The 20,952-nt window shown below is 36.1% G+C and overlaps 2 protein-coding genes across 5 annotated transcripts in view; one reads left to right on the top strand and one right to left on the bottom strand.

Moving 5' to 3' along the window:
- LOC111062648 (5'-3' exonuclease PLD3) overlaps window positions 1-20,952 on the bottom strand; it is a 111,503-nt gene that overhangs the window by 59,389 nt on the left and 31,162 nt on the right. The window contains exon 1 of one of the 2 annotated variants that reach the window (XM_039434445.1): window positions 1,083-1,109. The exons of the other annotated variant lie outside the window; for it this stretch is intronic. Within the exon in view, the coding sequence (XP_039290379.1) occupies window positions 1,083-1,094 (12 nt within the window). The 5' untranslated portion in view covers window positions 1,095-1,109. Of the gene's footprint in view, window positions 1-1,082; window positions 1,110-20,952 lie in introns of those variants that run through there. 2 annotated transcript variants of the gene reach the window in all.
- Window positions 9,795-20,952, top strand: part of LOC111045565 (cytochrome c oxidase subunit NDUFA4) — a 97,678-nt gene continuing 86,520 nt past the window's right edge. The window contains exons 1-2 of one of the 3 annotated variants that reach the window (XM_039434454.1): window positions 9,795-10,058; window positions 16,684-16,780. Coding sequence is in view for 1 of the 3 variants with exons in the window: in XM_039434455.1 (XP_039290389.1) it covers window positions 16,695-16,780 (86 nt within the window). In the remaining 2 variants the exon portion in view is untranslated. The remainder of the gene's footprint in view (window positions 10,059-16,683; window positions 16,781-20,952) is intronic. The other 2 variants (XM_039434455.1, XM_039434456.1) reach the window with 2 other exon arrangements.

Consider the following 20,952-nt stretch of genomic DNA (forward strand, 5'->3'; position numbering starts at 1 on the left):
AGTTCACAAGAAAGGTGCAGTTGACCAGCCAGCTAACTTCAGGCCAATATCAATTCCTCCCACCATGACAAAGGTGCTGGAGACTATTATGAAGCAACAAATGGTGGATTACTTTGAAAGTAACAACCTCCTCTGCCAACAGCAGCATGGTTTTAGAAGTGGCCGCTCTACAACAAGCGCCCTGATTGCCCTGACTAGCAAAATCCAGAACACATTTGAGACTGGTGATACAATGGCCCTTACACTGTTTGATCTGAGTAAAGCCTTTGATTGTGTTCCACATCAAATTCTCCTAAGGAAGCTTGAAAGGTATGGAATCAGCAGCCCGGTCCTCAACACCATAAAAAGTTATCTTGAAGACAGAAGCCAAGTAGTCTCAATAAAAGGAGCTTTGTCAAGGATTAGAGATATCAAACACGGAGTGCCCCAGGGTTCTGTCTTAGGCCCCCTTCTATCCATCCTTTTGACAAATGACTTTGTTCCCAGCAAGGACTCCATACTGTTTGCAGATGATACGACGGTGATGTCTAGAGGAATATCTACTGAACAAGCATTGGCAATGAATGAAACTCACATACAGGAGGCAAAGAGATGGTTCCAAATAAACAAGCTTAAACTCAATGAGGACAAATCCCAAATATTAATATGCTCTCTGAAAAACGAAAAACCTGAAAGCCCTACCGAACCAGTAAAATTATTGGGTTTTGGCTTGATAGAAAATTAAAATGGGATACACACATTTCAAAGACATGCCTAAAACTAGCAAGAGTCCTACATCTCCTAAAAAACTAAGGTATGTTGTCACTCTAGAATACTTGATGACAGCTTACTATTCTCTATTTCACAGTCACATAACATACAGAATCCTTCTCTGGGGACATGCTTCAGCCAGCTCAGATATACTATTGCTACAAAAAAAGGCCATTTGGATAATCACATTCTCTGACCACCTGGCACACTGCAGGCCACTATTCAAAAAGCTGAGAGTACTTACAATCTTTAGCCACTATGTACTCTGCTCACTCCTATTCATAAAGAACAAAGCAAACAACATGACAAAGAGAAGCAATATACATACTTACAACACTTGACATGCGGCAGACCTGGATGTACCTTGAAGCAGACTTACAGCAACTCAAAAAAGTTTTGAAATATCAGCACTGCGACTGTATAACCAGCTCCCTGAATATATAAAAAATTGCGAAGCCAGAAAGTTTAAGCAAATATTGAAAGAACGCCTAATACAACGGCCATTATACTCATTGGCAGAACTAGTGGATGAGCCCCTATACTCAAACACAAACAGCCGCCATCCCAGAGTCTGAGGGGTGACCCCCTGAACTCCCTGACACAGTCTATCCGGTTCTCCCGGTCAAGGACGAAGAATTCAAGTATCAAGTAAGTAAGTATCCATGGCCACGCCCTCCCATGGTCCCACACCATCAAGTACCTAGGTGTAACTCTGGATATATATATATATCGTATGGTTATGTCAGCATATCATCCAAACAAAGATATAGAGTACCGGTACTATTTACTCACGTCAATAAATACAAATGTAAAAAGGTGGATAAAATACCCAAGATAAAAGGGCTTTGTGCTTAGTAGCTTTGTGCATCTAATGGATTTGAATTATTACAGAGCTAGATCCAACCCTTTAAGCCATTCCACAGACTCATTACTGACATTATGTATACCCTCAACGCCATCAGGGGAAGATCGCAAGGGGCACTCTTTGGCAATGTGCCTCATGGTTTGTACTGCCGCCCCACAATCACATGTTTGGTCATCTGTCATGCTCCATTTTGACCGCCAATAATTACATCTACCCACTCCTGTGCGGAAACGATTGATGAGAGACCATTGTTTCCGAGGGAGAGACATACCATTCACCTGTGTTGTTGGGTCTCTTATAAGAGAGGAGTTCTGCCCAATGAAGTTATCCCAAGATGCATTCCACCCTTTATCCACTGTATAATCTTCAGCAATCAACTGAGAGGCTGTCTGCATTGGTGGGTGCCTAGACTTGAGGCGGTTGGGGTGGGGTATCAGATCCTGCATAATAGGGAGTTTGGGCTCTTTGATAATCTTCTCATACTCTCTCTTCAGGCATGCCCTACATCTTACATTGGGTGGGGCTATGTTACACAGCACTGGGAGCCAAGGAATAGGTGTGGCCATGAGGGTACCACTGATGGTCCTCATAACCCTATTCAATTCAACGTCCAAGCTCTTAACATGCACACTGTTAAGCCACACAGGGGCACAATACTCAGCTGCAGAGTATACCAGGGATAATGCAGAGGTCCGTAGAACTCTAGCATTGGCCCCCCATGATGTTCCTGCAAGATACTGCACTATGTTTGACCTGGTTCTTACTTTTGCGGCAGTCTTGGTTAGGTGGCTTTTAAATGTCAAGGTGCGGTCCAGTGTGACTCCCAGATACTGAGGTCGTTTGTTGTGATTGAGAGGAACGTTGTTGAAGGAGACATTCAGTTCAGTATTGGCAAGTCTGTTGTTCAGATGGAAACAAGCTACTTCGGTCTTTGATGGGTTGGGTTTTAGCTTCCAAGTCCTAAAGTAATCATTGAGAATTGAGAGATCATTGGTGAGTGAGAGTTCAGTTTGTTTCAGGTCATCATTTTGTGTAGCCAGGGCAATGTCATCGGCATAGATGAATTTCCGAGACTGTGTTGCTGGAATGTCACTGGTGTAGACTTGGAGTTGGGTAGCTTAGGGGGTTAGGTTTTTGTTTGGAATTGCAATATGCTGGAATGGGTTGGAGACCAGATTGAGGTATGTTTATTGAATGAGTGAAACGAATTCTATGTTTCAAGTCAATCAGCGTTCGTCTATTTGTAAGATTTTTTATCTTTCCAATCGTGCTTCTAAGCTCAAAAGTGTAGAGAACTTCTATTTCTCAGCGTTCTCCACCGATCCTATTGCATATATCATCATACTCTAAATCCAATTTGTATGTGTGTTTGTGTGTGAATAGGCAGACGTGTATGAGTATAAATGTTAGTGAGTGTAGCGAGTTCTACTGTTCTCCGAACTAATAGTTATGAAACATTTCATAACCATATAAAGTAGAATACCCGTTTCCTGATTTTATGATACAATGGTAATTAAAAGATTTACTCTTATCTTCAAGGTTTATAAATAGTTTTCCAAACGAAAATTGTATAATAAAGTGATTGACCATGTCACCTCAATTTAATTAATTGATTATAAATAATTGATTAATAATTAGTAAATTAGGTGTGAATTGATTAATTAATTAATAATTTAATTAATTGAGCACCTCCGCTCTGTAATTGGCGCTTGTCCGAGTGTGCAGGACAAGTTTGTAGGATAACTGCAGTGAACCATGATAACACGATTACAAACGCATCCACCCCTAGTAGGCCTAGACAATAGAATACCTGGATAAAGTTTGGGACCCTAGAACAGTCTGGTAGGGCTTCATCTCCATCTTCTCCAACAAAAATTTTTCTTCTTCTTCTTATTTGGCATTACAACCCAGCGCGGGTCACAGCCTCCCTCAATTTCCGCCTCCAAGTATCTCTGTCCACCGCTGCACTTTTCCATCTTCGCACCCCAATTACTGCTGCATCCTTATCCACTAAGTCTATCCATCTTGTTCTGGGTCGCCCTTTCCTTCGCCGGCCATATATTTTCCCTTCCATTGCCATCTTTGGGGGGTAGGCATCGTCAGCTCGTACCAGGTGTCCTGCCCACCTCAGCCTGCGAACTCGCATCACAGTGGCTATATCTGCATACTGGTACAGCCTATAAAGTTCGTCATTATGCCTCCTACGCCAGACTCCTGCTTCCTGTATGCCTCCAAACACTCTTCTCAGGATCTTTCTTTCAAAGACGCCCAGCATTCTTTCATCTGCCACCGTAGTTGCCCATGTTTCACTATCATACAGTAAGACAGGCATGATGATTGTTCTGTATAGCAGCAGCTTGGTCTTTCTACTGAGAGTACGTTTTTTCATCAGAGTTGATAGCGCGTAATAGCATCTATTGGCTAGCATAACCCTTCGCCTTACTTCTTTACTTGAATCGTTTCTGGAGTTTATAGAAGATCCCAGGTATACAAACTCGTCTACGATTTCGAAGTTTTTCCCCTGGATCTCTATGCTTTGGCCATTCTCTCGCCCTTCTCCAGAGTTGGAGGCCACCATAACTTTGGATTTATTCTCATTTACTACCAGACCGATTCTTTTTGCAGCTTCCTCCAACCGTGTGTAGGCGTCCTTCATAGCTGCTGGCGATCTACATGCGATGTCCACATCATCTACATACGCTAATATCTGAGTCAGTCTATTGTACAGTGATCCTCTAGTATTAATTTGCGAGTCCCTGATTACTTTTTCTAGAGCAAGGTTGAAAAGCAAACATGAAAGGGCATCCCCCTGCCTTACACCATTTTCCACTTCAAAGGGCTCCGATAAGCTACTTCCAATCCTTACATAACATACCACCTTCTTCATTGTCATCTGCACCAGTCTCACAAGCTTCCTTGGCATATTCATCTCCACCATAGCCTCATACAATTTACTCCTAATGATACTATCGTAAGCTGCCTTAAAGTCTATAAAAAGGTGATGGGTTTTAATATCGAATTCAAGTGTCTTTTCCAGGATTTGCCGGAGCACATATATTTGGTCTATAGTGGAGCACCCTTCTCGAAATCCAGCTTGATACCCTCCTACCTCTCTATCTGTATACACTCTCAATTTTCCATATAGGAGATTTGAAAAAATTTTATAACCTATATTCACTAGTGTAATACCTCTGTAGCTCTCACAATTCAGTCTATCTCCTTTCTTGTGTATTGGAACTATTACACCTTTGGTCCACTCATCTGGCATTTCCTCACTGCTCCATATCTTGCATACTAATCTATGCATCTCTTCTTTGAGAGTGTTACCACCAAGCTTAAACAATTCTGCAGCTAGCCCATCTAGGCCTGGAGCTTTATTATTCCTCAATTTCTTTATTGAGTTCTCCACTTCCTCCAGCGTGGGTGGGTCTTCCTCCATCTCATCCCCATGCATCACTTCCACTGTCACTTCTGTATTCAACTCAGAATTCTTATTAAGTATTTCTATAAAATACTCTCTCCATCTATCCAGTGCCTGCGATCTTTCTCCAATAATTGCTCCATCCTTCCTTTTGCATATCATTACTCTAGGGGTGAATCCTCTACGCTGATTACTTACAAAGCTGTAGAACTTCCTCATCTCATTTTGCTCCTGGAATTTTTCCATCTCTTCAAGTTGTTGTGCTTCGGCGCTTCTTTTCTTCCTTCTGTGCAGCTTTTTTTCCTCCTTCCTCAATTCTCTGTATCTTTCTACTGCATGCCTCGTGCTGGTCCGTTGTTGTAGCACCTGGTATGCTTCATTCTTCTTCCTTGTAGCCTCTCGACACTCCTCATCAAACCAACTCCTATTCTTTTCCTTCCTTTGATCCCCTAGTACTCTCTGAGATGTTTCTGCTATAGCTTTTGAGCATTTCTTCCATTTCTCCGACACTGCTTGCTTGTCATGCTCAGCCTCCTCCAAAAACTTGTTTGTTAAAATCTCCCGGAATTCTTCCACTTTTTGGGGATTTTGGAGCGCCCTCAATTCATACCTTTTTAAATTACCAGGTTGCGATTTCCTTGAGTTGGCTATTCTTGCTCTTATCACCGCCCCCACCAGATAATGGTCAGAGTCAACATTGGCGCCTCTATAGCTCCTGATACTCATGAGATTAGTGTAATGGCGCGAATCTATCAGCAAGTGGTCGATCTGATTGTTTGTGACTCCATCAGGTGAATGCCATGTAGCTTTATGAATATCTTTTCGCTGGAACATTGTGCTCCCTACCACCAAGCTCCTTGCTGCTGCAAAATTGTCCAGTCTCACTCCATTATCACTTGACTCAGAATGCAGACTATGCTTGCCAACATATTGCCTGAAGCATTCCTCTTTACCAACCTTAGCATTGAAATCACCAACTATAATCTTCACATCATGGCCTGGACAATTATCATAGACTTTTTCCAGCTCTTCATAAAAGTCCTCTCCTTCCTCAACCGCCCTCTCTTCTGTTGGTGCATGCACATTTATAATGCTAGTGTTGAAAAATTTCCCCTTTATAAGGATTGATTGGGGTGAAACCAATAACGAGTTCTCTATATTCTCTGTTAACTACAAAACCAGTCCCAAATATGTGTTGTGTCTCATGGCAGCTATAGTAGACATCGCAGTTCCCTTTATGAAACATTCCATTGCCAAGCCACCTGATCTCTTGGATTGCTGTAATACCAGCCCTATACTTCTCAAGTACCTCCACCAGCTGCTGTAATGCTCCACTTCCGTATAGTGTCCTCACATTCCAGGTACATAATCTCAAATCCATTTTCCTAATTCGTTTCAGTGCAAGCCGTTTTCTTAAATCTGTATAATCCAGTCCAATCCGAGGCAAATTATTGTGTGGTTCCGTAACCAGAGTGTTTTTATAGGGATGGGGTGTCAGCCCATCGCCCAACCCCCAACCTGGAGGACCAGGGTCTTGTTGGCGCGGTTGATGCTTCATGTGCTCATCTGCCTACCTGAACACACTAATTACCTGGGACGCAACGATGTTAGTGCCAACCAGTCTACATCAACCACTTGCTTGGGAAACCAGGGGATCGCCAAGCCCCAGGACAGAAGAAATTCTGCCCCCCCTGCGGGGAACAAAAATTTTTAGCACATGGAATTAGGGATATTTTATTTTTTTCAATTATATCACCTTCTGCTTCTCATACTGAGTCTAAAAGAATTGTTTTATCCACCTAATACGAAATTTAGTTTTATATTGTTTATCATATTGTATGTTGATATTCCAATACGCTCTCAACTGCAATGTCAAATAATGAGCTGTCTTTGTTTAAAATGAATGAATTACCTCTCGTGACAGCTATTCTTTGTAAACTACCTTTGAACAGTTGCTCTAGTGAGCCAGGGTGTCAATTTGTAGATTGTAGATTCCAACCAGTTTGACACACGCACAACTGCCAACGCCCTTCTTGCAGAAAGGTGTTGCTGAAGCCTACGTGAACAATAGTATTTCAAAACATTGTTATTCGAGGAGCTATTCACAAGTAATTGTCAATAAGGGCCTGTCTATTATAAACTGTAGGATGTTGAACAAACTAATATACAGTCGAACCTCTCTATAACAAACCTCCACCTAACGAAATCCTCTACACGACGAATTTTTACCTGGTCCCATGACATTTTAGAGTTTTTGCTGCTTATTTACCTCTATTCAACGAATTTCGGACCTCTCAACAACAAAGTTTTTTCTTCACTTCAACATAGAAAGTATAGTGTGTATAGGAAGCAGACGGTCATTTTCAAGGAATTCTTTAGTTTCAGCAGAAAGGTCAATAGACTAAAAATAATGGCAATTCAGGTAGGAAGAAGATAGGGGGGTATGATATTATAAGATCCATAGGATCGTGGCAGTTTTCTTGACAGAACCTCTCAATAACGAATACCTCTCAGCAGCGAATTTTTTCTCGGGATAATCGACTTCGTTATACAGAGGTTCGGACTGTATTTTCATTTTCATAGTATTGCTTTTCGTAACATTAAAGGACTGATGAATTTCGAAGTATTTTCTATTCTGGTTGTGAATATAGATGTTATTATGGAATGTTGAATATTATTGTTTAACTTTGGGCTCATATATTCTATTGGTATTCATGATAAATTAAGCTTGGTAAATATATTTTGTTCATTTATAGTGGTTTTGTATAGAATAATTATTGAACTAGCGTGAGTTTTAACTTTTGACTTACTGAAGGACAAAGTCGTTGTCCGTCTGTTTGTATGTTCTACAATAACTTTAGAAAGAATTGATCAATCTTCTCAAATTATGAACACGTATTCTCCGAACCCTTTTACAGGTCAAGTTTGTTGGACAACAAATTGACTCACTCTTTTGTCCTTTTTCAGGATATAAAAATAACATTGAAAGTGCATTAGAAAAAAATTGTTATGATCTATCATTTGGTCAGCTAAAGAATTCTTTGCATGCAATTACTACAGTTTTTCCATTCATTCATTCGTAACATCATCTGAGGTTATTTGGGAGCAAAGTTAGTAGACTGTCTACTAACATTGATTTGGGAGCAATCACACACACTGACATAATATGATTTTAGCTGGTTCATTATACTTTACAACTTTTTTATCAACAAAATGATATGGGTTGATATAATTATCAATTTGTGGTTTTGGCTATTTATTTTCTCTTGGAACTATGTATCGAAATCATGTATCAAACATTTAAAAAAATCTTTGAGTGTCAAAGATGTTGAAGCGACAGAGTAATATTTTTAGAGTAATTTTTCATTTCAAATAACATTCCCAATGGAAACTGCTGTCAAATTATTATTGTAAGAGAAATATTTAGCAGCTTTAGTAATTTTCATAGACTCTGTATAATCAAAAGTTGAGGGTTTCAAAGATTACAATGCAAAACAGTTCTTGAGCGAGTTCTCTGAACCACGGGGGTCACAAGTTCATACAGATAGAAAAAAGATAAATTCTTTTAACCGTATATTATCATAATATGCTAGAATAGTATCAGTAGTTATTAGTAATTTTTCATTTAGTAATAGCTAATAGTGGGTTATAGTAATTGCAAAAATAATAGCCTATTACTAAATAAGTTTCATAGAATGTGTAACCAAATTATTTATTATGCAGATTTTTATATAATTTGCATTCATCAATTCCATTGAATTAAATTGAATTGTCATTCTGGGATATATTATGTCACACACTGTCAACAAATTTATTACTTTATATTTCTTTTCTATAAAATATATTATTGAAAGGAAATAAATTATGGAGGTTTCTGTTTTCTTTGTGATCTATTCATTATTTGAGTTTATGAATTTTGTACTCAGAAATAAATATGGCTGTCTAGCAAGTAGTCAAATAGAAAAAAGCATGAAATATTTTTTCTGTATACCCAGTTTCCAGTAAGTTACAATTAATCCAGAAGATATAAAGAATAATTTTATTTGACTTTAATTTTTATTAATGGACTAATCATATGAATAGATGGTATGGTGATTTAATAATAAATTATTTGATTTGAAGTTTCACTTTGAATTGAAAAAAAGTATAACAATAATTGATGGAGCCTCAATTTAATCATTGATAAAAATTAATCTGGAAGGATCTCATTATCAGATTATTTGCCAATGTGTAATAGAATTGACTCATTTATTTATGCATTCATAGAAATAAAATAATTCCAAACTTATTATGAATTATATTGGAAAAGGAACAACAGCTTTTATGTTGATATCAGCAGCATGAGATAATACTGAGAGGGAAATTATGGAGTACTGTAGTATCACACAGAAAATATATTTTCCTTTCTCCTCTCTGAGAAGTTACTGTACTAGTGTGTGATTCACTGTATGGTGTGTGCATGTGTGCGTGTATGCGCTTCATAAAATTGAAAAGACAGCAGAGCAGAGCAGAGCAAGCCGATCATCTACTAGTAATTAGTAATATTGGATGATTGCCAATCGTGACTTGTTTTCATTTTGTTGAATGTGGATGTGGAATTACAATAGCGGAGCAAGGGGAGTAGGTGACAGAGTACTACAACTGTTGGAGGGGGATTTCTGAATTAGCGGGGAAGGCCTGTCGATGGTACTGATCTCTCGTAGCGAGTTGAAGAACTAACTGTTAGTCACCCATTTTACCCCCCTCCACACCCACTCCACACTGTTGGTCTCTGTCCTCTTCTCTGTGTATCATCCTACATTACGGTTACGCACAAAAACCCAGCTTCAGTGGTTTCATTTTATTAATGATTTCAGTTAAGGGTTAGTCGAATTATTGTTCAAACTGCGATGAAATGTATACCTTATTAATTATTATCGGATTCATCTATTGTAAAGATGGAAATGGTATATTTTCGTTTATTTTGACCTAATTCATTGCGTCTAAAGTTTGCCTATTTTACTGACTTGCAATACGGTTTGGGTAAGTATTGTTTTCATCACAATTTATTGATCAGTAATCAAAAATCATCAAATCAATTCATCTTATCAAATACGAGTCAATCAATTTCTATTCTCTATTTCACAATTTCTATTCAACAACAAATGTATAATCTTCAAATCTTTTCTGGAAACGAAAACTGAAAATTCGCGTTACGATGGACAAATTTTTGAAACCAGACAAGTTTGATGGTGATCCGAATTCTCCAACAGCTCTACAAGAATGGAACTTCTGGCTAAAGACTTTTGAGAATTTCTTCGCATCTTTTGATGAAGAAGACATCGATGATGAAAGTAAGTTGCGGTTGCTTACCAACTTTCTATCTCATTCTGTTTATCAAACAATTGCCGACAAAAATTCATATACTTCGGCTATTGACGCACTAAAATCTGCATATGTAAAACCAATAAATGAAATATTCGCTAGACATAAATTGGCAACTAGAAAACAGTCTTCAGATGAGACAATTGATCAATATAACCAAGCTTTACAACAACTGAGTAAGAATTGTGGGTTTGCAGATGTTGATTCTGAAACTCATAGGAAAACATACATTCGTGATTCATTTATCCGGGGCCTCAGCTCTCATCAGATAAGACTGAGACTTTTGGAGTTTGACAAGCTAACTCTTGATGAAGCTATTGAAAAAGCACGTGCCTTGGAATCTGCCAGAAATCAATCAGCTTCTTACTCTTCTGAAATAACTCTTAATGCCACTTCAAATAATTCTTCAGAAAATTCATGTAAAGAAACAAATTTGTCAGCTGTAAAAACTGGAAGCTCAAGTTTTCAAAAATGTTATTTTTGTGGTCGTCAGCGACATAAAACACGTCAGCAGTGCCCTGCACTAAATGACTCATGCGAAAAATGCCAGAAAATAGGTCATTGGAAAAATGTCTGCAAATCTACTAAAACTTCTTCATCTTCGGCGCTTATTGCAGCCTCTACTGTTCTTGAAAATGCTACAGTACAAGCTCAGGTAAACAACATTTCTACTTCTGCTTTGATAGATACAGGAGACATTTATTTCACACTGTTTTGCTAAAAAATGTGGACTTGAAATGTACCCTACAACTGGTGCAGTGTCCATGGCTTCAACATCACTAAGAAAGAACATTTCCTTTTATTGTGTAGCTCATTTAGAATTTTCAAGTCAACATTACCCCAATACAAAATTCAGTGTATTGCCTCATTTGTGTGCTAATGTTATTGTAGGACATGACTTACTTAATCAACACTCTGAACTTAGAGTTTCATTTGGAGGAACTAAACCCCCATTGACTATCAATTATCTGGCTCCAGCAAAGATAGAACCTCCACCACTTTTTGAGTTTTTAACTAAGGACATTAAACCTATAATTACTAAATCCCGAAAGCATTCTCTTGAAGACACTAGTTTCATGGAGAAAGAAATTGAGAAACTGCTAGCTGATGGAATTATTGAAGAAAGCAGGTCTCCCTGGAGAGCTCAAGCATTTGTAGTGAAGAACGAAAATCACAAAAAGCGAATGGTAATAGACTATTCTCAAACTATTAACCGATACACACATCTTGACGCATATCCCCTCCCTAGTCTTGAAGATATTGTTTCTAAGGTCTCAAAAAACTCTGTATTCACCACTATTGACTTGAAAAGCGCTTACCACCATGTACCCCTACGAGAAAAAGATCGACCTTGCACTGCATTTGAGGCATGTGGCCGTTTGTATCAATTTCGAAGGCTTGCTTTTGGTCTGACAGATGGTGTACCCACTTTTCAGCGAGTCATTGATAATGTTATTAATAATGAAAAACTTGAAAAAACGTATGCATACCTGGATGATGTGACAATATGTGGTAAGAATCAGAAGGAACATGATTTGAATCTCAAAAAATTCTTAGATGCAGTACAAAAATATAATTTTACAATCAATACAGAAAAAAGCAAATATTCACTTACTTCAATAAGCTTGCTTGGCTATAAAATTGAAAATGGGACAATTTCTCCTGACCCTGAACGTCTGAAACCATTGCTCAATCTTCCACCCCCGGATAATAGAAAGGCTCTTGAGCGAACAATTGGAATGTTTGCACACTATTCCAAATGGATATCCAATTATTCAGATAAAGCTAAACGGCTTCTTACAGCAAAGACCTTTCCTTTGACTTCTGAAGCTATAGCTGACTTCAATCAACTCAAAACTGAGATTTCTAAGGCAGTAGTTAGTACAATTGACGACTTTGAACCTTTTGTGGTTGAAACAGATGCATCTGATTTTTCAATTTCAGCTGTCCTATCACAGTGTGGACGTCCAGTAGCATTCTTTTTTCAGAAGCTGAATGATAGTGAGCGTAAACATTCATCCATTGAAAAAGAGGCTTTTGCTATTGTGTGTGCTCTTAAAAAGTGGAGACATTTCTTACTTGGAAGATTCTTCAAAATTATCACTGACCAGCGCTCTGTATCATTCATGTTTGATATGACTCATCAAAATAAAATAAAAAATGAAAAAATACAACGATGGCGATTGGAGATGTCATGCTACAATTACGAAATAATTTACAGACCAGGAAAGGACAACCAAGTAGCAGATGCACTTTCCAGAGTGTGTAATGCAACTCAAACCGATAAATTACACTCCCTACACTGTGACTTGTGTCACCCTGGAGTGACCAGAATGATTCATTGGGTAAGAACTCATAATTTACCCTATTCAGTTGAGGATGTCAGAAAAATGACTTCTTCATGTCAAACATGTAATGCCATAAAACCTCAATTTTTCAAGAAATTGAAATCTACTCTCATAAAGGCGACACATCCATTTGAAAGATTAAGCGTGGACTTCAAGGGTCCTCTTCCATCAAAAACTAAAAACAAATATTTGTTGACAATAATTGATGAGTACTCTAGGTTTCCGTTTGCATACCCTTGTCCGAATATGAATTCATCAACTGTAATTCAGTGCCTTGTGAACTTGTTTACCACATTTGGTTTACCTTCTTATGTACATACTGACAATGGAACCTCTTTCAAATCCAGAGAGCTGCAGGAATTCCTTCATAATCGAGGAGTAGCCACTTCCATGTCATCACCTTATAACGCACCAGGAAATGGCCAAATCGAACGAGAAAATGGTACAATTTGGCGCACAGTGTCTCTTACATTGAACCATAGAAATTTGGATGTATCTGATTGGGAATCTGTGCTCCCAGATTCTCTACATTCTATTCGATCCCTATTGTGCACGGCTACTAATGAGACGCCACATGATAGGATGTTCCGACACTATAGACAATCATCTAATGGTATAGCACTTCCAACCTGGCTTGCCCCTTCAAACAAAGTCCTAATGAAAGTACCTATACGAAGAAGTAAATTCGATCCATTAGTCGAGGAGGTGGATATTCTTCAAATCAACCCACAATATGCCAAGGTACGGCTTAGTGATGGAAGAGAGACAACTGTATCGTTGAAAAACCTTGCCCCTCGAGGAGAAGAGAGCATTCAAGAAGATAACGATAAAAATCAAGATGATACAAATGCAGGATCAAGCCTTAGTGATCACGCAGAGCCTGAGAACAATCAAGAAAATTATCATGAAAATCAAGATGAAACAAATACAGGATTCCCCCTCAGTGATGAAGAAGAGCCTCCTGATGGCACCCTGCGAAGATCTTATAGAGAGCGCAAAATGCCTTCTTATTTGAAAGACTATTCATTGAATTCCTAAAGACGGGAAGAATGTGATGATATTGAATCATCATATGACTAGTGTTTTCTTCTTATGTTTCTGTTATCAGATGTTGAACTATTTATTCTAATTTTGAATCTGTTATGAATTCATTACTGATCAATAAAGCCTAGAATGCAGAGGTTTTTCATTACACATGTGTATCCAATTAAGCCAGGAGGAGGGCGAGTGTCAACTGGCATACTTACTCGCTCACTCTACTTGACCCGTGTAAACCAGGCTTTACAGTCGCAGTTATTGTCAGATTTGGTTAGAATTTTTGGTAAACAATTATTTTAAAACAAGGCACAGAAACGTATGTGTAACGATTTTTGATACGACCTCCAGTTTTTTGTAATTCAAGATGGCGGCCCTTTTTTTAGGGCTCCTCCATTGGCGCATTAAACATTTTTTAAATCCAAAAAAGTGCTTAGAAATTTAACTTATAATAAATCATAATATTCATTGATTTCCTGGTTGAAGTGGATTTCTTTAGGCTTTACTATTGAAAAGAATGAGTGAATAATTTTGTTATTAATTTTTATTACTTGGATACTTGTTGTTTGACATAGCAATATTCCCAATATTTTCTATGTAGGGTTATACATGGAATCACATGATTTCCTATGTTTGGAACGCTGTTTTATCATGTATTACCATACATTGTTTTAGACATCCTAACCTGAAAAAGGTTATCCTGTTTATTGTTTTTCGTTGCACCGTATTTTTATTAATCCACATGTAGCATTGAATAAATTAATAAATGAAATATATGGTAATGATGATATACCTTATTAAAGCAGTGTATAATACAAACTATAGGCAAAATGAACTACCCAGCAAGGCAGCAAAATTTCATAGCAGTAGGTCTAAGATCAGGTCATAGAAGGCTATAATTATACTACACTTTGTATGTTATAATATTTCATTTGAATAATCATAAAACATGTATTGACTTGTCACTTTCTCTGTAACAGGCAATTGGAATTCTATAGAGAAATAATGCTTATAGTGGGCTATCTCACATGAAATCAAACCTGATTCATAACATAAATCTTATAATAACTTACCCCACAAAACAAGAGGAGCTTATTTTAATTTTTTCAGAGAGCATGTAAATTGGGAATGAAGTAGGTATTTTATTATAATAAAACATCATGAACGATCACGTTTATATTATTATGCATTCTGTTTTGATCTGTACAGTCAATTATGCAGACGACTCAGACAATGTTTGTCTAATCACTATCCTATAAGCTTTCACCTCCTTCCTTTCAACAATATTGGATAAACTACAACATTCTAAAAGGTTTCTATTTTTCTAAAATTAGAGTCTCGCATTCAATAACCACATTTTATGTTTTTGAAATTAGTTTTTTTCACTACTGTTCTATCTCTGCCATTGTAAACAAGGAATGAGAGAATCCCTAGACGTATTTCATATTTTGACCACCAGAGACTGCATAAGTCAAATTTTCAGCCAACTTCTGTTTCCCTATGGTTGACATTTTAATGTACATAAAAAGAAATAATTACTGAGAACCACCCCATTCACAGGTTTCATCAGCATAACTATCTTTATTTGCACAAGCACAGATTTACCGCTTATGAGAAGGGAGCCTTATATTTAGGCATAAAAATATATACTTCTATGAGGAACGAAAACGATATAATAGGCTATTAAAGAGTTGTTTTTATAGTGTTGAAGAGGGAATGAGGTCCTTGTCTGGTAGTTTGGTCATATAGGCTCTAAGAAAATTACCATATTGAAAAAATGAATAGAATAAAATAAATTTTATTGTAATGCAACATATCTATGTTCAAAGGCACAATTCATTTTACATTTCGCAATGGCTGTATAGAAACCTTCCTCCAGAAATAGTTGAGGCTGGGGCGGGCCGAGTCACTATAGTGTTAAAGCACAGAATTTCTGAATGGTTAATGTATGTTGGATGGCAGGATGCAGAGAATTTAATCAAATCACCTTATGTTTGAAATTCAAATTTTAATCTGTTTTTCTTACCAAATACATTTTGCAAAAAGCGATTCCGGCTGTTCTGGTGTGATGAAAATAATAATTATTAATAAATTATAAAAATAGGTATTATTACAAGCCGATTGTCTAATTTTCTTCCAATGGATCTATCTTTTCTTCTTTCTCAAATTCAAATTGATTTTTTTTTATATAATTAATCCTAAAAATATATTAAATATAATCTATTTTTATTTCATTTACCGTATGTATCTTATACTTATAGCCCAATATTTTTTATTGTAACACAACTAATCTTAAGAACTGCTCCCACACACGGACGTAATAGTCTATGTGGGTTCTAATATTCATTCTATAATTGTAATTGTGTTGTTAAAATTGTATGATACGTGAATAAAAAATAAATTGAATTGAATTGTATGTAATTGACAGGAGGCATCTTGTGTGAGTTTCAATGAAGCTTACATAATTATATACAACTAAGCGCCATGAATAACAAAAATAATAATAACTTACTTGGAAAATTCACCCTTGAAATCACCAAAACTTAATCGGATCAGAATGAAATTGGGTTCAATCTTCTCAGCGCCCCAAGGCGGTCAAATTTCATAATTCACATTTTCAAAATTTAGAAATTTTTGAATTTAGATTATTTTTACCAAATAGGCTATCCCAATTCAACTTCCAACTTTTCCATTTCAATTTTAACTTTCAACTTCCAACTTTTCATTTATTTGATTTGATTTTAACCTCTTACAGAATAAAGTGAGCCAGGAAGCTGAATAAGTTAGCTATTAATATTGTAAATATTTTAAAATCTTCATTTGCTGTTAATTTTGAAAATATGTACAAGGTCTACTATTAACAGAACTGCTAGTAGATTTAATTGCATTTTTTGTTTCAGTCCTATATGCAATGCCGGCCAAAAGAAAAAGTACTGTGTGGCTGCATTTCGATCAAGTAGAGGGAAATAAAGGAATATGCAGATACTGCTTTTCAAGGTAATAGAAATAGTGATACCACTCTCTTTTTCACAGCTAATTCCTGGGAGAACATGAAGGTCATCTGTGAAAAGGGTCTAAGAAAAATTGAAAACTATCTACAAATCACACTTTAACCTTAAACTCTAAAAAAGTATTTATGTATCTTTTTCGTCCAGTAAGTCGAGTCTCCCAGACAATTTTAATAACTTAGATTCATTATTGTAGTTTGTTGAATGCTAATGGCATCTGTGACTGCCCCATGATAAAATGTGTATAAAATAAAAAGTTTCTAGGTATTGTTATTGACCAACACTTGAGGTGGGATGCACATATTGATAGCTTGTGTCGTAGTCTAAGGTTCGGTAGGCTCCTAATTTATAAATTCTACAACATTGGCATGCTTAGAAATAGAGACATTGCTCGGCTGGTTTATTTTGCCTATGGCCAACCAGTTCTGCAATATGAAATAATTGCATGGGGGATCCTGAAACCTTCATTTTAATAAATTGTTTGTCATTCAGAAGTTCCTAATGAAAGCTATATCATCCAAACCCAGATTGTACCCAAGTAATGATTTCACGATTTTAAATGTTCAACCGTAAGACAACTATTTACTAAAAGCCTTATCCTCATTTGTAGCAAATAAGTAAATCAATTTTCTTGTTAGTGATGCACTAAATATTGCAACTAATTAATTATAATATGTGCAAGAATATAGATAAACACATTTTAGAGTATGAACTAGCTGATAAACTATTTTTCAAATGTTTCTCAACCTCAGTTGCTTTTTGAATCGTATGAAAAACTTATAATTCTTTCTTTTTTCTACTCTTAATAATTTTCCTTTTAATTATGATTCTTATCCTACTACTAAATTAACTACAGAATAATATCTCTCTTTCTCCTCTTTCACCTTTTTCTTTCCTTTCAACTAATATTTTTATCCAATAAATCTGAAATATATCTAAATCAATATCTAATCTATATTGATATCTAATAATAATAATTTCTCTTTTCCCAAATAGTTCTTTCTGTTTTTCTGGTCTTTTAGATTTCGAAATCGGCACAGGCTTTTACACCTATGCAGGTTTTTTCCTCATATATTGCAGAGATTAATGAACATTATTATTATGTATTTTCGGTATACTTGTTCTGTTCTGTACATGTATATTTTTATGACGTTTTGTTCTGAGATACTGTATTGTATGATATAACAAATGTGGAAAGCTGTTGATGAGCTGATATGAACTCAGACCACTATATGGTCAGGATTGGTTGTAGACAGCGTATTGCAGTGACAAACAACAAGAGAGCAAGAACACAAGCTTGTTTTGATTTGCAAAACTGAAAGAAAAGGCAGTGTCAGACAGATACCGTATGAGGAATGCTTGAAGAACTATTTAGACCAGAAGGAGGAAGCATGGAACACTGAGGGAGTAGAGGAAAAATGTATCATTCTGAAGGAAAGTGTGATTGAGCTTCAAGGGAAGTAGTTGGCTCTAGAAAGAAGGAAATTCGGGCTTGCTGGTTTGATGAAGAATGCATAACTGCAATTGAATGACGAAATAGGGCCAGAATCAAAATGATCCACAAAAAAACACGGGGAACTGTGGAAGATTATAGATCAGAAAGAAGGATAGCGGATAAGGTATGTAGAAGAAAGAAAAGAGCATATGAGAAGCAGCTGAGGCAGAAGTTGGAAAGTATAGAAGAGCATTATGGCAGAGGAAAGATGAGAAAGTTTTACAAAAAAGTCAGAGAAGATAGGAAAGGGTTTCAACCCAGGGCAGTGTACTGCAAGGATATATTATAGTGAGGTCCACGTTATAATGGCAGTGAAGAAAGATAGGAGAAAAACGTTGCCAAGTCTCTCCATTTTGACACTGAGTGTACACAGCTGTTACTTAATTCATCCCATTATTTGATCTAATAATAATTATCATTTCCTTGAAAAAATAATCAATTTAATGTCAAATTAATCAAGGAAATATTTTTTTTTCATAATTTGATTCAAAAGTTTGCTTTCATAACTGAGATCAGATTTTTATTTTTATACAAACCTGAAATGGCGGTTAATTTAAAAAGCTTTGATACAACAATCTGAATTTCAAAACAACAGAAATTAAGTTATTTGGTAGTTATTCTTTTAAGAAAAATAGAAATCCTTTTTAAAATAAGTAATTTCAATGGAAATAATTCTAAAATAACCTTTCAATATTATTTATACCGGTACGAGTGGGTCTAACCTTTACGTGTAGGCTAAATGAAGCATGGATGAAGTCTAGGATGGTGAGTTATCAACTTTTAAAATGTCATTTCAGGTATTTTAATTTGTGTTTCTCATACGGTAATGTCTAAATATTATTTAATTGTTCCAAAAATACATTTCAATCAATTATGCAACTTGTGTACTCAAGTATTTTGATAGAATGAAGGAAAAAAATGGCGGCTGAGAATTGTTTGTTCACTTTTGTACAGTCACTGTCAAAAGTAAAAATAAAATATTCTGTGAAACTGACAACATTGCAAAGCGAGAGAGAGATAGCGCTATCTGTTTTGTTGTATGATAGAAAAGGAAAGCAACAGTATTGTCAATCGTACACTGCCATTATAACGTGGACCTCACTATAGGAAATATGATAGGAGATGAACAAGGAATAAAGAGGAGATGGAGAGAACACTTTGATGAAGTCTTGAACCATGGCCAACAAGAAGCGGAACCTGCTTATGATGATGTGAGAACGAAACAAGAGGAAGTGAGTGGACCAATGCTTGAAGATCTTGGCCATCAAAGATCTAGCAAAAAATAAGATCCCTGGGTTGGATCTAATATGCTAGGTCTAAAGAATATGCAGTAGGAAGTTTTGAAATCCAATCAGACCAATAACGGCGAATTATTGATAAAGGTGGCAGAGCTAAGAAATAGATAAAGGCAATAAATGAGGGTGTAACTCAAAATTGCATTGAAAAACTAATATCGGGGCACCAAGCTTTGCTCGTTATTTATTTATTGATAAACAGAACACAATTATTCTTTAAAGTGATTTGGGAAGGACTAACAGGCACATCTGAAAACTGTTTCTTCCCGTATTTTGATTTATACACTATAAATAGTCCAAGATTAGGTTATGGTAGGTAACTGCGATTGCGATTATAAAACTTCGATTATCAAATATTCTATAAATTAAAATAAAAAATCTCAAGCTTGTAATCAAATAGTTGAAGTGAAGTGGGGGAAAATCGAATTAAAGCTTGCAAGCTAGGTACCATTGTTAATTTTAAGTCATCAGCTTCAATCAATATAATGAATTATTCTTTCAGTAAGAATTAGTTTAGATAAATACCTAGAATTTCCATTGCTGCTGAACCAAACGAACCCTGAGATTAAAATTTTAATTATTGTAATAAATTTATAATTGCATTTATAGGCCAAGTCTCAATTATTAACGTGCCTACATCATTGAATCATAATTGAATTTTCTAGTTAAAGGATTGCTTTATTAAATTGTATGAAGCTCAGCAACTATCAAATCGAGTATTAATATGATGTTATATTGACCTATTGTATTATTAATATATCCTATTATATTAAGCTAGCAATTCCTGTATATGTGTATATGGTTATATATTTATGTCCAACGGATCTCGAAAACGGAACAATTTCCACGAAATTTGGAACATAGTAGGTTTATGATATAAAAAATCTATTGCACTAGGTCTCATCCCTGGGAAAACATGCTGAAGGAGATGAAAAGGATAATAATATTATTCATCCTTGGAAAAACACATGATAATTTTGTCATCTGTTATTGATAACGGAAGATGCGAGTGCATGTGTGGGCGTGAGACAGAATTATGTTCAGCTGTTGAACTATTTGCAATCAATCAGCTTATCTCAAGAGAAATATTATCTAGAAATTTTAATCAACTTGTTCAAGATATCTGATTTGTTGACATGATATGGTATATTCTAAATTAAAGTATATCAGAATTTTCTAAGTTAATAATTATTTTTCAGTTTTAAGTGATTATTTTGTTATTCAATTTGGTTTGTAAACAATCTAAATTAGAACTTTTCTGTTTTCAAATGTTTGGACTGAAAATTGGACCTGAATTCAAGTGTATGGAACTAACCTCCCTTTTGGACTATTTATAGTGTATAAATCAAAATTCGGGGAAGAAACAGTTTT

The sequence above is a fragment of the Nilaparvata lugens genome, chromosome 8, assembly GCF_014356525.2.
Source record: "Nilaparvata lugens isolate BPH chromosome 8, ASM1435652v1, whole genome shotgun sequence".
Classification (NCBI taxonomy): Eukaryota; Metazoa; Arthropoda; class Insecta; order Hemiptera; family Delphacidae; genus Nilaparvata; species Nilaparvata lugens.